Consider the following 16,821-nt stretch of genomic DNA (forward strand, 5'->3'; position numbering starts at 1 on the left):
GTAACTGATTGCCTCATTCTCCTCTGGCTTGAATTCCTCAGAAGCACAAACACCTGTTGGTCCCGTTGTTGCCGTCATTATGTCAGATCGTTTGGAAAAGTTTTGCTCAGAGCAAACCAGAAGCTTCTCTATAAACACCTGAAGGTGTGCAAACGATACGATTTCCTTCCATTGAGCTTAACTTTAAAAAAGGCTCTGAAAGACTTTTCCTCTCAGTCAGCTTCTTACTATGAGTGATGGGGTTTTACTTGGACATAGAATTCACAAATGTTTGGGTTTCTTCTCTATAAAATAACTGGTTTGAAGTGGGTGATGTCATATATTTCTGTGCAAGAAATCAAAAGTGATGACAGTTCTGTTGCCAGGCCACTGTCAATCAAATCTGATCACACAGCTCTTAACGCGTCTCAAAACAATGCCGAAAGATGATTTATTGAGCTTTAACTTTGATTGTTGCGTATTTATGCCATGAATATTTACTGTTGTAGAGATACCAGAGTAACCAGGTACAAGTGTCTCTTAAAATCCAATTTTCCTTTTATATTTTCACTTACAAGTGACTTTCATGCATAAAAGCATTTTATTCCACACTATCTGACAGCATCATCACATATTCTGTGCCAACTTGTTTTAACTCTTCACTGAAGCGATACGATGTTTACATTAAGTGAAATGTTCTAACCCAAGGCTCCATGTTTTTCCTTTCATCAACTGGAAATGCTCAATGTGCAAATACACATGTACACACATCCCTCCCCCCCAAAGTCAGCCTGACACATTTGGTATCTTTGCATATGTTGTGATCTACACTTGAATTTAAAATCAATGAGTCAATCTTTGAACAAGATTTGGCTGCAGATCATTAGTTTGTCAGGACTGATGTAACAGTGTGACAGTGGGAGTGAAGGGTTCAACATCTTGAGATTGAACTGTACTGGAGCTTTCTATCGCATCACATGCTCTTCCTCAGCAGACGCCGTGGGCCTAGTTGCCACAGAACTGTCAAATGTTCTTCATTTTTCTTGAAAATTCTCCTCTTGTACATCTATTTTCCTGCTCTTCCTTTCTCTTTTCAAAGAAAAACTCACGCAAGTTGCTGGCAAAGCAGGTAATTTGCCTCATTCAGCCAAAGAGACCGACATCAATGAACAACTAATTGCAGGAGAAGAGATGCTACACACACACACATGCATGGTGAAAACACACAAATACACAGACAGAATTCGTATTCTGCGTACATGAGGGTGTATTGTACGCACACAGAAACATACGTGTACACACAGGTAGCTACACACACACACACACACACACACACACACACACTGCTGATGAAACTTTTACTCCACTTAGTCTGAAGTATTACCCGGATATTCAACTCCTCTCCCTCGCTCTCTCCATCCGCTCCTCTCCTCCTCCAATTGATGTGTTCACAAAAATGAAAACGGACACAGCAGACTCATTTTTACAGCGCGATCTGTGAGAAAAATATATAAATGAAAGAATCTCCCATGCTGCTCATATCGATTTGGTAGATCTGCTCGGTTCACGTCCTCCCTCTCTCCTAACCGTCTCCTGCTTTGCTGCTTCCTTCAGCTCTGTCCTCACACACCTCGGACAATCATCCAGTCATTCTGGATCCCCAGTTTCGCACTTCCACCCTCACTGCTCTGTCCCAGGTCTCAAGTCAGCTCCCTCTCGCTTCCATTCTCGGAAACAGTTTGGGAAACATATGGCAGTCAGTAACAGCTTGGAGGATGTGAGCGCGCCTGTAAACGAGGATCGGGCGTTAAAGCCGATATGTGAAATACAACCCATTACCCCCCTTTTCTTTCATCCTCAATGTAATAAAGCAGCTGTTATGGAAACATGCCACGCTTACAGCAACACTTTTCTGAAACTCAGAGACATTTGTGTGATGTCATAACCTCACACGCTCCCGTCTCTAATTCAGAGTAAGGCGTCTTTTAATTCTATCATGATTCTCATATGGTGGCGATCACGCAGGCAGCGCAGAGCTGCTTCTATAGAATTACAGCGAAGAAAAGAGAAGATACCATATTGATCTATTATTAAGTGTTACCATCAATCAGACTCTCCGCCAGCTGTGGGAGTTATATTCATGTGTCTCCGATGCAAATCAACTCATCCCCATCAGTGTTGGCGAATCAAGTCTCCTGCTTAGTTGTGCAGCGATCGGCCTCATTCTACCATGTTTCAACTTTTGAGAGGAACCTCATGCTGCTGGCAAAGTGTTTCACTTGTGTTAGGAAATTCTAAAAGTTGAAAAATATATTCAAAGTCAAATATGATACTTGAGATGTCAAGAGTTTCCAGCGATTTGAATAACGCCATCACTCTGAATATTGGTCACAGAGAAATTGCTTTTAGGTTCAGTAGTAAGCTCGTATTAAACAAGGCTCATATAATCATTTTCTTTCCATCTTTTTACTGACGCTCCATTTCCCGCTCAACTTCCATCCATTGGGATCTAGTTTCAAGGGCTGTGAGGAAGCAACTGGTAGGCATCTTGCCTCACATCGCATCCAAAATCCGTTTGACAAAATTCATTAAAAGTAACCCAAGTTAACTTCAGGTAACATTTGAGCCACCAAGTGTCAACTTACTGAACTAAGCAGCAACCATGCACAACTGTAATTGGTCGTGCGTGACTAAGCACGACGCAGAGGCAACAGCGAAACCCCCCAAAAAAGATCAACACCACTTACCAACGGGACAAACGTAATTTTAAGCAGCAATCCAACAAATACAACACCCACAGGCAGTCAACGAAGAGGTTAAGCGTGCCTCCGTAAAATGCATTAAATCATCTTTCAATCACAAACACACCACGCAACGCAAACAACAATATTCTTTAAGTTAACTACACCTAAAGCAATATCACACTCTTTAATACTCAGTCGATAAAGCATGGCAGATACACTCTGAACGAACAAGCCAAGTAAATACAAGTGCTGCTGTTTGCAAGAAGGGACGCCCCATCCGCTGTCTGTCTCAGCAGCTAGAAGTAGAGCAAGGCCCCACGAGAGTCGACACAAGCCCATCGGAGAAGATGTTGTTGCGGTTTCCATCGTGGGATGCTGGTCTGAAGTAAGAGAAGTAGGCAAACGAGTATCGTCTCTCTCATGCAGCAATGATTTTACAAGTGGGCCACATTTTTTGTTTGTTTCACGCACGAGGACGCAGACATTGCAATGCACATTCCTGCTGTTGGTTGGATGCACACGATGCTTTTGGTGAGCAACACTGAACGTAAACTAAAAACTTTCAGATACATTATGAGCCTACTGCTCAACCTCATATGCTAGATTTGTCAATAAGCACACACAGTAAATCCTCTAATAAATGTGCAATTACTTTTTTTCAAAGGGAAAAAAATGAATAATGGACGTTTTTTTTAATACATATTTCAGTAAAAGCAGCTTTTCAGCGGTTATCTTTTTCACTGCAGTGCTACTCGAGTTTGCAGGCCAGGGCCGATGTCCTTGTTCTCTCCCGCTCTGTTATTCTGTTTTTCTGAAGCCCTCTCAAGTGATCTAAATCCAACAGCGCTATCTTCAGACCTTCTATTAATCGCTCCTCTTTCTCTCTTTAGTCTTCATCTTGTTTGACCTTCAGTCACTTGCTTATCTGACCTCCCAGTTCCTTAACTCTTCCATTTTTTTTATATTCAATACTATATAACTCTCTGTACAGTATCCTTTAGAAGGGTTTTGTTTTGAATGTGTGTTTGTATTTCAGTGTACTAGACAGACAGTCACTCTGTGGAGGGCAAGGCTACGGGATGGATGAAAAACAAAAGAGGTAAAGGAAACAAACATGGCCTTGGAGGGTGAATGATTTCCCAGGATTCAGTCTGTTGACAAGGTAGAAAGCATGTGAGGGGTTTCCTGGAATGCAAACACTATTTTTTTACTCTGCTTTCATGTTTTCTGCTCTCTTCCCCTCACACTGCAGACTCCACAGAGGACTCGTAGGCGCAAGTTAAATGCCTTGTTTCAAAGAGATAACCTTTCTCTAGAAGAGAGAGTTTGTAAGATCCCGTCTCATTCAGCCTCCTCCCTAGGGGGGGGGGGGGGGGACGACACAAAACCTCTCTCTCCTCTGCCTTCCCCTCCCCTACTCTCTCACTTTCTGGATGGATTGCAATGATGGCTCACACTGCCTGCATCGAGAGCTTCGTCTGACAGATACAAAAAAAATAATGATGCTGACACTTGACGGGCTGCGACGCCTTGTTTACCAAACCCCGGCAGTATGGGAGGTAGACAACATTTTCCCACAGTTGCCTGCAGTCTATCTGTGCAAACAAGCAAAAACCCAAAAGGCATTGACAGAAATGCTTGAAATGATACAGAAGGAGAAAACAGTTCATGAGAGGAAGATTGTCTCAATAGTTCAATCCATTAGAAAGTAATCCGGTGTAAACAAAACCCTGCAATTTTCATTATCAATCTTCACCATGGCTCCTGCAGCAGTGACGTTCAATGTCAAGAGCAAATTGAAAAACAGTGAAGATGAGAACTCCTGTGTGTGTGCGTGTGCGTGAGAGTAGATCATGTTTAGCTCTACGTGAATGAGAAATGTGTTAGTAAAGAGGTCTGACTCAAATGCTAAATCCAGGAGACTGTCAGAAGAAGAGACATTGTATTTCAGGTAAGTTTGAAACGGTGGAGCACGCTGAAAGGGAACTCGAAGGCTGAGATATAAATAGACTGGTGCTCTTAAATACTCAGCATGGTTTTGTCAGCGTTAACTTTTCAGCAGTTCTCAAAAGCACGAATATTACGCAGGACTAGATGGAGTTTCTGCGGAAAACACATGGTGGTTTTAATATTCATGAGATGTTTACAGGGCGATAGGGCTCATGATGACAGTGGGGAAAGGCCACTTTGAAGAAAGATTTGTTGGTGCTGAGCAGGTATTGTACAGTAGGTGTTTCACTTTAAACCAGCTGCGGTTAAGAATGGCTATGAGAGTGATAAGACAGTAACGATGCAGTCTGGAAATTCAAAACAAGCTGAAAGATGCTAAAAAAGCCCCTCCGAGGTAAAGAGATACATCTCTGACAGTTCATCACCTTTCAAGACATTTGACCCCTCGTTAATATGAAAAAATATTGATCACCGCTTTAAAGAGAGCAGAAGAAGAAGAAGCATGAATTCAGTAAATAAATGAATAGAAAATGCTTCAAGTGACAAACTTTTCACATTGACTCTTTCCCCCTTGTATCCTTGCTGGAAAAGAATGCTGCGAAATAAGATGCAAGTGCTGTGTGGACACGACTGGGAGGCTGTTTGGTATTTCAGGTGTCAAGAGTGGCCCGAGGGGTTTATGGCGGTCAACTCTACTGATCAAGACGGGTCAAAATAGTGTGCCAAAAAATACTGCAGAGCTAACTTGGTGCTTATCTCCACTCTGACCTTGCCTTTTTTTATTTTTTACTTTTTTTAAGCTCTTTTCTCTCTTTTTGTTTATAAAATGCTCTACTAGCCTCCCTCTCCTCCAGAGATTTCCACATATTGTCCTTTTCTTTTGTTAGCTAACCTCAAGGGCAAAACCCTCACTCAGACATGAGGGTGAGTGAGTGAGTGCTTTGGCAACACATGTCAAACATCATGCCAACGAAGTCTATTGAAATGAATTGGAACAAAAAAAATGTAGTGAGTAAGTGTTGAACCCACATCTTATTAGTCTGCTTCCTGTGTGCGTTTTTTGCCATCGCTCTTGTACTGTGTATGTACACAATTCTGCCTCCACCCGACCGAGTGTAATTAGACACAGAAAAGTTGGAGCTTGAACCTGCATCGATGGATGACAATTTGGGAGGGGTCAGATTTCCCTCTTCTGCAGCTACGTGCGTGCCTGTTGTGTAGTTTTGCTCAAACGTAATCCGAGATGTACCACTTTGGCGCAACGCTAAAAGCCAAAAAAGGCCGGCGCCTGCTGGCTCTGATTCGATCAACCCTTATGAATGGAGGATTAAACAGTTCAGATTGATTACAACGAAAAGGCTTGGCGTAATCTTGTTAACACACTGCAGAGAGTTGATTTCATGCTGGCCAGGACTAAAAACGAACTCCTGCTGTAGCTGAAGGGTACAAACAAACCAATTACTAACCGAGACCAATCTCATTCATTCTGCAAGGTTGACGGAACTTGTCTGACACAAGAGAATGAGCGTCAGTATATGTTCTTAAGACTGCAAAGCCCGTTCTTCTTTACAACCAGTGTCTGACACCGGCTTAGAATAGCACTGAATGGTATAGCGCTATGAGTGAAGGAGTGGAAGGCTGTGAAATTGACCCATTAATCTCTACACTATCATTTCCTGTTATGATATAATGTTGACACTTCCTTGCAGCCAGGCCCGCAATAAACCAATCTGATAGTTTCTTGCCTGGCTGTATTTTCATGTGGCCCTTCACTGACACAAGCATTGTCTCATTTTCCTCCACAGGTGGGGCAGATTCATTACTTTCTTGTTTGATATATAGACCACCCACCCCACCCCATCTCCTATATATGTGCCTGAAACACAGCAATATTGCTGTCAAGGTAAATACCTCCGAGCCACAGCCTTGTATTCAATTTCTGGCCTGATATGAGCTACTCTACTCCAGCAGCTGTTTTAAATGTTTCCTGCCAAAGTGAATTACTGTTGAATATTTCAGGATATGGAAAATACTCTTATTTTGGCGAGCCTAGGAGTATTGCAAATAACAGAGGGGTTAGGCAGGCAAATGCCACTGTGCACTTATGGAACAAAAAGATAAGGGGATTGCAAACAAAATGTATCAAGTTGAAACGTAACCATGGGGGAATTAAAAGAAATTAGCTTCTATTTAGTCTTTTGGATGCAGCGTAAAAAAAGCAGTCTTTATAGAAAAGCCATGCTGAAATCATTCGGAAGTTTATTCATTAAATTAAGGGATTAAGAACAGCAGGAGAAAGTTAACGAGCAAATATGGAAACATGATCTGCTTATTACTGCCTGAACAGATTTAAATGGGCTTTGAAGCCACTGATGCCACAATTCCAGAAGGTAGTCGCTGAGAACAGTTTCCGCTACTTTTCAACAAGCTGCATCTGGATAACTCACTGAAGCACATTGCAGACGTTAGTGCGGCGTTTAGAAATGCTCTGAAAACTTGGCTTCACATCTTAAAAGGCCCTGAAACTTTTTCTCGGTCAGCTTCTGAATGATGTGGTCACACGTGAACATATTTATTGTTTAACTTTGGTCATTTTATTCTGTATTGTTTTTGTCTGCTCTTTTCCCTGGTTTGAAGTCGGTCAGTTTTTAAGAGTTAGTGTAATCAAAGTCCACGGCTCTTCTGCCAACAACACTGTGTCTCTCCTCAAACTGAGACTGACACAACTACTAAGCCTTATGCAAATTAATGCGCGATAATGTCACCAATATGCAAATGAGCGTATGATGTCATCTGGCAACTTTTAGCAACTTTTGGAGCTAGTGCTGCTAGCTACCTATAGCAACACTGCACAAGATATACATTTTGTTTTCCACGGCACTTTTTCCTCATATAGACAAGTTAAAGCCCAACAACGTGTCTATTGCCACTTTGATAAATTACAACTGAGGACCTTAAACGTTGTCTATTTAGTCATCAATATTTAATGAAAATAATAATAAAATTTGATACGTTTTCAGTTGCTTTAAGTATTTCTCTGGAACATACATCTTTATTAAACAAAATACAGTAATTATAAAGAAAAGTAAAACTGAAATGTTAACAAAGTCGTCTTTGAAAAATCTTTTCTTTAACAAATAAGAAAAAAAAAAAAAAAATCACACGCCAAAGACGTCTATTGAAAAGATTTCAAAGACTTAAATGTTCAACAATTATAAAAAAAAAAAAAAAATCACTCGTTCTCGTGTCAGATTTTTCTTTATTTCAGATCTTAAAGGCGGGACACAATCAAACCTGCATTTTACACAGAGAAACGCAGCATGCTGAGAGCGTCGCTGTGTGCATAAACACACATGCACATGTTTATTCCTCATCATCATTAGCCCTACGTGATATCCGCGGGGCGTCGGTGCTTGTATATATTTGTACATGCGCATACACACACGAACACACAGCGCAGGGCAGCTGCGGGGCTAATTTGTTTAGGAGGAATTAATTAGACGTTATTAGGGGGAAAACAATGGAGCAGAGGCAGGGTGTTTAACGGTGGGACGTCAAAGAGGCAAACCTGTCACGGAACAATAGGCTAATATCCACCCACTGCTTCCCTGCTACTGCTCAATTACTGTATCACACAATAGGAGTGACGCACGCACGCACGCACGCACGCACACACACACACACCAAACAAAGGCAAGCAGGAAGTGCCTTTTCTGATCAACCTGGAGTTATGAAGGAGAGACAGCAGAGGCTGTGTCGCTGTGTTCATGTATGTGTGTGTATGTGTTTCTAATTGAGCAGATGTTTCAGTATTAAAGGTATCCGTTCTTGAAGGCAGACACTGCTGCTGCTGCTGCTGTTGACGTGCCTTCAGTTGATATGAACCCAATTACGGGACAAAATGCAAATTTGATAGAACTTTTACTCTCACGCTAATTTCCTTCCGATCTCAATCCAATCTAATTCCACTCCTCTCTCAACACCTTCCCACTTGGCTTCCCAAAATCTGCTTCATCACTGCAGTCAGTGGCTCCTGTCCAAGCTGCCTCCCCCGTCGCGCTCTTTCCCTCACACCTTGTCGTCCTCCCCCCTCCTCCTCACAGCCACTTCTTGAGGACGGCCAAGGCAGAGTTGAAGGTGAACTGGGCCTGGTGGGTCCCGCGGTGAGCCAGCAGCAGGGAGCCAGCCTCGGGCCCGTGGCCCGCTGCCAGCAGCTCGGCGGCTGCTTTGTTGACGTCCCAGCCTCGCTCCTGCTGGTGGGCCAGCATGTGGGAGCTGAGCAGGGGGTACAGGGCCGAGGAGACGCAGCCCACCAGGAGCCCTGCATCCAGAAGCAATGAGAGGAGTTCGGCGTCGCAGGAGGAAGCTGTTTCCTGGAGGAAAAAGAGAGGAGGGAGAAAGTGTAAACACACATGCGGTAATGGAGTCAGGAGGAACCAACTTCCCTTTTAAGTGTGATCTCGTTTTTCTTTTTCATCCCTGTGAAAAGATGCCAAGAGTAACTGCCACAATTTTGGCGAATATGCAACCAGTCCATCTGCCAGGTAAGCGGCTCTCATTCAGCAGACCTACTCTAAACACTCACTGGCTGTTAAAACACGGAACAAAACAGCAGAAACAATGTAGTGCAGCTTCCTGCTGCTGCTGCAGCAGTATGTCCAGACTGTGTGTAATTACAGTGTTACACGCCTGAAGAAACTTGATGAGGTCAGAGTGTTAGGTCAAATCCTGTGTTGACCCTGTGGCTCACCACTGTGCCCTCACACACACACACACACACACACACACACACACACACACACACAAAACCCTTTTTATGCAGCTTTGAGAGGAGCATTCTCGGTTACCAAAACAGTTCTGAACACATGTTCACACAGGCACAAACAAACCTTTACGTAACATTTTAATCCCGTCTTCCGCCTCTTTACATCAATAAAACGCATGCAAATGAAAACCGCTAAAATGCCGCCGGGGCTGCTGTGAGTGGTTCACCGGCCAAAGAGAAGCCAGGCTGAGTGCTGGGGTGGAAAGTGACTCAGTCCATCTCCTCTGCATCTTCTCACCTGTTTGCTGTGCTCTATTATTAAGCTTGCACTTGCTAAAACTATACACGCTCACACACGCACAGACAACAGCGAGTCCCTGTCAGGGTATTTCTGGAGCTGAGGCAGATCAATTATGAATGTGGAGCTCATGTCTTCTCTTCTGTAGTCGAGAAGGGGAGCAGAGACGGATGAATTTCTCTCCCTCACCTCAAAAAAAAACTCATCTCTGCCGGCCTCGCTCCATTTCTCCCTCCTCGAAGGACAATTCATGTTTAAAAACATGAAACTGTTAAAGAAAGGATCACTTCACCAGCAAGGCTGGATATCGGCGAACCTGAACGTTTCACACGAGAGTTGAGAGACATTCAACTGTTGTCATTGACAATGACAACAGTTCCCTTGTGGAGGTACAGATATTTTGTCCTCGCGCGTATACATTTTACTTTGTAGTAATGAGAGCCGATCCGAAAAAGAACATTATCACTTGGCCCCCAAAATTCATCGTTTCTGTGAAAATATTCCGGATGTGATTCACCATTTAAATACAATACAAGTTCATGGTTGCTTCGGTTCCAAAGGGAGACAGAGGTTTGACATATAACAGTTTCAGAAATAGACTATGTCATGCATGACTAATAACTTAATCTCTCCCTTCCATTCAGAGATGGGACCAGATGAATCATGACAAACTGTGGGAGGGAACGAGGGCACGACAGAGAAGACAGACGGAGACATTTTTGAAACTTGAGACAGGAGGTGGACGAGGAGGTCATCCGGTTATAATGAGAATTAAGGGAAAGGATAGACAACAGAGACGGGAGGTCTGCGAAGTACGGGAAATGTGTGACGGAGAAAGCAGGAGAAAGGCAGATGTGCACTGAAAGCATCAGATGCATTCATTTTTAAGTGCACCAACTGTTTCCGAGGGCTGAACGCACACTGGAGTCAAGGAGAGGCACTTCAAGTTCAAAACAACTTAACACTTCAAACTTTTGATTTGGGAGCCACAGCAGAGGCCCAGAACAAATGTTCTACATGCGATTTCTGGAGCTGCAGTCAACATTGACCTACTTTGAAGCTCAATATCTTACAAAGACTATTTCAAACTTCACGGGTAAAGGAGCAAAGGATGATTAGTTTGTTAGAACTTTAGTCTTTTGTTTTTTCAACGGGTATGATAACTTTGTCCTCAAAGTATTTCCTGAGATTTGAGAACACAGTGACAGCACGAGGAAATAAGTAAGACAAGACCAGAAATACAAACGGTTAGATGACGACACCGCCTGTAAACAAGACATGAAGTGTTGAGAGGTGAAACCTAAATGTCTGTAAAAAGGTACATTTGGGGCGAACAACCACAGCAAGTATGGAAGCTTACATTTGGATCAATCAATCAAACTTTACTTGTATATGACTTTATTTGTATAGCACCTTTCATACAGGTTAGTGCGGTTCAAAGTGCTTCACGGAGAAGGGATAAGCCAGAAATAAGTGTAGACTGTAAAAAACAACAATGTGAGACGCATTTGTTTATAGGCAGACAGTCAGGGCAGACCTTACTATTACAAATAGGGCTAAAACGATTAATGATGAATGAAAAAGTGATTATGAAAGCAAACTATTGTGCAAATTGATTAATCGTTCAAGTGACAAATGCCTCCCGTTTCACTGTGAGGAATTACCCATTTGCTGCATTTCCTATCATTGTAGAACAGGCTGGGTTTTGGACTGTTGATCGTGTTAGAACAAGACAAAGCGACTAAGCTCGAAAATCTACTTAATCGATCATTTAAATAATTAATAGTTGCAGTTTTACTTCAAAAAAAGTTAGACTAACCCGGGGATTTGTTTGATATGAGTCTTGTCGTCTGTCCTGTCGCACGTCGTTTCACCGACTTTGCCGCGTTACCGAACCTCACAACACTGAACACAAAGTAAAGCTGTTGTACAGTATTTGGTCATGAACCAAAGCAAATGAAAGAAATCGACATGTTGGTCGTGCTACATGAAGTGAGAGGATCACTTCTGTTATAAACAATTAATCCTGAGGGAGACATGAATCTCTGCATTCCACGAGCATGGCTACAAATAAGACCAGAAATGTAATGAATCGCAAATACTCGTTATCGCTGTGCCCTTTGAAGCTATTACCGTGATTAAAGGATGCACAAATTAATTAGACTTGATTTGACCTGATAGTGTGCTAATGACTGAAATCACCTTCTGGGGTGTTTGGCTGTAATGAGGACTCACACCTACTGGAGCACACGTGGCTCTGCACGGCACATACTGTACATGGAGACCACTGGTCGGAAAGCTCGAACAGAAAAGTAACATACACACGTATATAATCACACGCAGTGAGTTTGGGCAACATGGGATGTGTACAGAAAATACTGTGAGAAAGCACAGAAAAGAACTCGAGCAGAGGCCTGGTCCTCTATGCACACTGACACACACACACACACACACACACACACACACACACACACACACACACCTTCCAGGCTATTACTGTCTGACGGTGTAGAGAGACAGCAGATTTGAGTCTCAGAGTCAGTTGGATTGACAGTGGAGCTGAAAATAGATGTGAAGGAGCAGCAGAGAGATGGAGGGATGGGGGGTGGGGGTCTTGATATCAGAGTGGAGCAGATAACTTTATGTCCTTTATACAGCATGAACAGCTCTGTCACATTCCAGGCACTGCTGTTCGTCCAGTGTTCACACCTACAGTGTTTAAATGATCACTACTATCCATACCGTCTTGAATCTAAAATTGTATTTTTCTACCTTTATATTCTTGACTAAAGTCACAATTATTAATCCTGCAGCAACTGAGAAATGTAGTTCAGACAATATTGATAATTTCATAACTGATTTTGACTTCTTAATGATGTAAAAATTCATAAAAGCAAAGTAGGGACGGGGGATAATTCAATATCTTTCATTGATAAACTTTCAGGGGAAACATATCTCGACAAATTATGAACATATCAAATTATCACTCAATTAAAGGAATATTTTGACACTCTGGGAAACGTGTTTAACATATAATTTTTTTTGACGGACAAGGAGATCAAAACCCCTCCCATATCTAACCATTAAATATGCAGCTACAGAACAGCCAGGGTACAGTTAGCTTATCTTAGCATAGAGACCTAGCCTAGCACAGCAAAGGTAACAAAGTTAGTCGACACAAGCCTCTAAACCTCACTAATTAACACGTATATATATATATATATATATATATATATATATATATATATATATATGAGATTACCTGTGGCTTCACCAGAGCCAGGCTAGCCGTTTCCCCCTGCTTCCAGTCTTTATGCTAAGCTAACTGGCTGCTGGCTCCAGCTTGATAGCTTAAAAACACAAGTGGTATCGATCTTTTTATCCAAGTCTCAGGAGGGACGCAAATTAGCGTATTTACCAAAGTATTACTTTATTACTTAGTTTTGTCTCACTTAAGTATAATTGGTCTCATATAAACTCATATAAAAGAGGACATCCTCAGCCGAAGCGCACCACAAACTGGAGTCACAGCGTTCAACTGTCAAGTACGCCATCCTCCGAGTTGACTACAGCTAACGATCCAGTCGACTGTACCTCTGACACACCTGTACATCCATCCGTACTGCCTCCCCCCCTCCTGTGAGGATTCCCTCCTCACCCTTCTCTCTCTTTGACTGTTCACACTTCCCCTGGCGGTCTGTCCGGGCCTCGCCTTTACAAACAGTTCATCGCAAACAGAATCTGACTGAGCAGGGAATACATCCATCATGCCTTGCTTTCTTTCTCAAAGGTCAGCGGCTTGGAGAACATGAAAACCTGTCCTGCGGTGTATGTATTTTATGTGGTAAAGGTGTGGGTGTGTGTCAGGTTAAAAGCCCCCCAAATCTCCTTTAAAGGTTCAAACAACACTTTGTCTCTCTGGTGAAGCGAAAACAAGAGGCATCTTGTCTCTCGTGTGTGTAGGTGTGTGTGTGTGCTCTCACACGCCGCCGGCGTGCACCGTGAGTGGATGAACAAACACTCAGCATGACAAGACACCTGACACATCAAACTGTAGCCATAAGATGTCCATCCCCCCCTCTCGCTCTTGTTATTACCTTCTCGTTTCTTGCCGTCTTGCTCTGTGAAAGACAGCCAAGGTCGTCTCCCCCGCTCGTCTACAATGGACGCTAAATATTGACTGATTGGCCTGGTAAATTTTTAACGCCCTTGTTTTCTATTCTTGCTCTGCACGTCTCTCATTTCCTGTATACGTCTGTCTCTGCCTTCTATCTCCCTGAGCTAAACTCGGCTGAGAGCTTAATTGGAATTACCGTACACGTACAATGCCTAATACATAATGTATGGCCAGGCCTTCTTTTATCATTTAAATCATAAAGCATCTTTGGAATGCCAAGCGACACACACAACTATCTTCTTCCCTTCTCTTCTTTCATGCTTTTCTCTGCTTCCCATCCCTCCGTCCTCGCTGTCCCCAGGCTTTAGTGGTGCAACTGAGCGTGCACACACACACAAACGCCAAACAGTCCTTGCTTACAGCGTGACATGATTGAAAGTGACAGACGTAGAGGCTGTGAAGCCAAAAATAAATAAATAGAAGTGGGGATGTGACGCACATGAGCAAACACAAACACGCGGTGAGCAAACACAGCAAGATTAACAAGTCCAATATGGCACAAAAGCCGTAAACAAGCCCACTTAAACAAGCAATTAGATTCATAATCACTCGATCACACACTTACACACAGATACGTCGTCTTTCCTTCACTGGGCAGATGAACAAGGTGTATGATACTTTGGAGAAGCAGTGGAGTGTAGTACAAGAGACACACATAATTGTGTCTTTTTGAGTTTATCTGCTCTAACGTTGAGCTGCAATTGTTATTAGCATGTCCAGCTAACTAGCTTACTTCCTACAGTGGCCCCCCTAGCGTTACTTCCAAGGCCAAGACTTCGATTAGAATGATTAGATTGGAATGAAAATGTGGAAAAAAATCCTTTAAAAATAAGTCGAATATATCTGAAGTCAAATGAAAGCTGTGCAGTTTTGTGCATTAGTCCTTTCAGAGGGACAAATGGATGGCCACCAGCTGGAGAAGAGAAGCCTGCTTTTGTCGACCTCCTAAGAGCAAGGAGTAGAATTTTGGGAGGTAAATTTGCCATTGTTATCATATTAAACTGCATCTGTGCCATGCGGGGGCTGAAAGCCTGACACGCATAGCAACAGTAACTTGGGGGGGGGGGGGGGGGGAATGACTGAACAGTTGATTAATTCACGGTAAATCTGATGAAGGAAGAGAAAGAGCGAGTGGAAGAGCCAATGACAAAAAGAAGGCGAGGAGACACGAGGAGTGAGAGACCTTTGGTGTCGACTGCAGCTGTATGTGTGTGTGTGTGTGTTGTGTTGTGTTTGTACACATGCAGGTGCATCTATGTATGCTGTACACTGACAGCTCATTCATATTGGCAGGACAGCTCTTATCATCCCCATGTCTCTGTCTTCCATTAGTCAGCCTGGTGTTGAACTCCCTGCTCCACTCTGCTCCTCCGTGCTTCCATACATCTTCACTAGGAGGAGCAGAGCGGAATAGGAAGCAGAGGAAAGGAGGAAATAATGGGGGGGGGGGGGGGAAGCGAGGGAGAAAGTGCGAGCGAGGAGATGTGCTTCTGTTCCAAGTGAAAAGAAATAGAAGCCTGCGCGGTATTCTCCTGCATCATCGAGAACAATTACCTGCTCTTTCTACTACTTCTTTGTCTCCCTTTCAATTCATACACTCTACCCCCTCCTCCTACGCCCACTGTGGTCTCCTCCGCAGCGACGCAAGAACAGTGAATGTGACGCAAAGTAAAAGTAGCTCACGCTAAAGCCAAATAAATTACTTCTTCTCCCTTACGTTTTGTGTCAAGTGGTTTTCTGTAACACCATTTTAATTAAAAACTAATCTTCAGAATGAATCTCTTTTTTTTGTGATCCAGGGCCATGTCTCTTATGGGAAAAAAAAACACAAATGTGTTGATACTGGAGAAAAACAATGTGCGCTGTAATCTATGACATCAGATACAGAGCAGAGTGCCAGGGAACACACGGCGGTCGGGGGAGTGCTGAAGATAAGGCCCGTCAGTCACTCAGAGTGGCATGTCTTTTTCACGTATTTAATTAAGAGCGCCGTGTTTTTGCAGTTTGCGGTTGATAAATATATGATGCATTGTGGGCAAAAATCTGCCTCAGGCTTGATAATGTAGACATGAAAGTAAATAAAACCACATGGTTTCCTGTGATAAAATATGTTTTTATGAGTGTGTGGAACTGAAAACAATGTGACAAAACAAATGAAAACGCCTAAAGTAATTTAAAAATAACAGTTAATTAATAGCTATGCCTCCACAGTGCTCTCACCTGAATTTCTGATCGACTAAGCTGAACTAAAATGAATAATTTCTGATCCCTTGATAAGACCGTCTGTTAAAGGGTCGGGGCAATTCGGTCGAGGTAACATTTTTTCAGTCCAGTAAAGTTTTGGGAGCTCTAATGCAACGTGCAGATACTGTTAGGGAGGAATCGATGTCAGACACTGGATCTGGTGTTGCCACCAATACGACCTTATTAAGCGGACTAAGTATCAGACGGACTTCAGTATTTCTAACAGCAACATCAGCAGGGTTTCCAATGCAGAGTGATCCCGCCAAACAGTTGTGACGTTCATCTGGCAAGGTGCCGTTGTGGTCAATCAAAAGCACACATTCCTGGTATATTACATTGTGCATGCACTATATTTCCATTGTGTACATCGCGAGGGTCGTAACTAAAAGATAAAATAGTTTGTAAAATCCTATATTAGAGTGTTACAAACTCATGTGCAATGTTTTGCCGTCTCATAAGTCTTAAAACTAACCGGATCTATTACTCAAAATGGACTTCCTGGATCATTTTTCATGTCCAATGAAATATAATCATCAGTCATGAAGCAGCATGACCTCACCAACCCAACCATGTTTCGTTGTTTTAATGCAGGACGGTTTGGCTTTCAGAATCGATATTGACAGGAGCCTCCCTAAACACACATTTAATATATCCTGAACCCCTT

At 42.8% G+C, this 16,821-nt stretch overlaps 1 protein-coding gene across 2 annotated transcripts in view; it reads right to left on the reverse strand.

The window, feature by feature from the left end:
- Positions 1-7,915: 7,915 nt before the first annotated feature.
- Positions 7,916-16,821, reverse strand: part of nbas (NBAS subunit of NRZ tethering complex) — a 127,942-nt gene continuing 119,036 nt past the window's right edge. For both annotated transcript variants that reach the window (XM_031870363.1, XM_031870362.1), the window contains exon 53: positions 7,916-9,046. In XM_031870363.1, coding sequence (XP_031726223.1) covers positions 8,771-9,046 — 276 coding nt within the window. In that variant the 3' untranslated portion in view covers positions 7,916-8,770. The remainder of the gene's footprint in view (positions 9,047-16,821) is intronic.

Source organism: Anarrhichthys ocellatus, unplaced genomic scaffold, assembly GCF_004355925.1.
Source record: "Anarrhichthys ocellatus isolate YVR2014 unplaced genomic scaffold, GSC_Weel_1.0 scaffold52, whole genome shotgun sequence".
NCBI lineage: Eukaryota > Metazoa > Chordata > Actinopteri > Perciformes > Anarhichadidae > Anarrhichthys > Anarrhichthys ocellatus.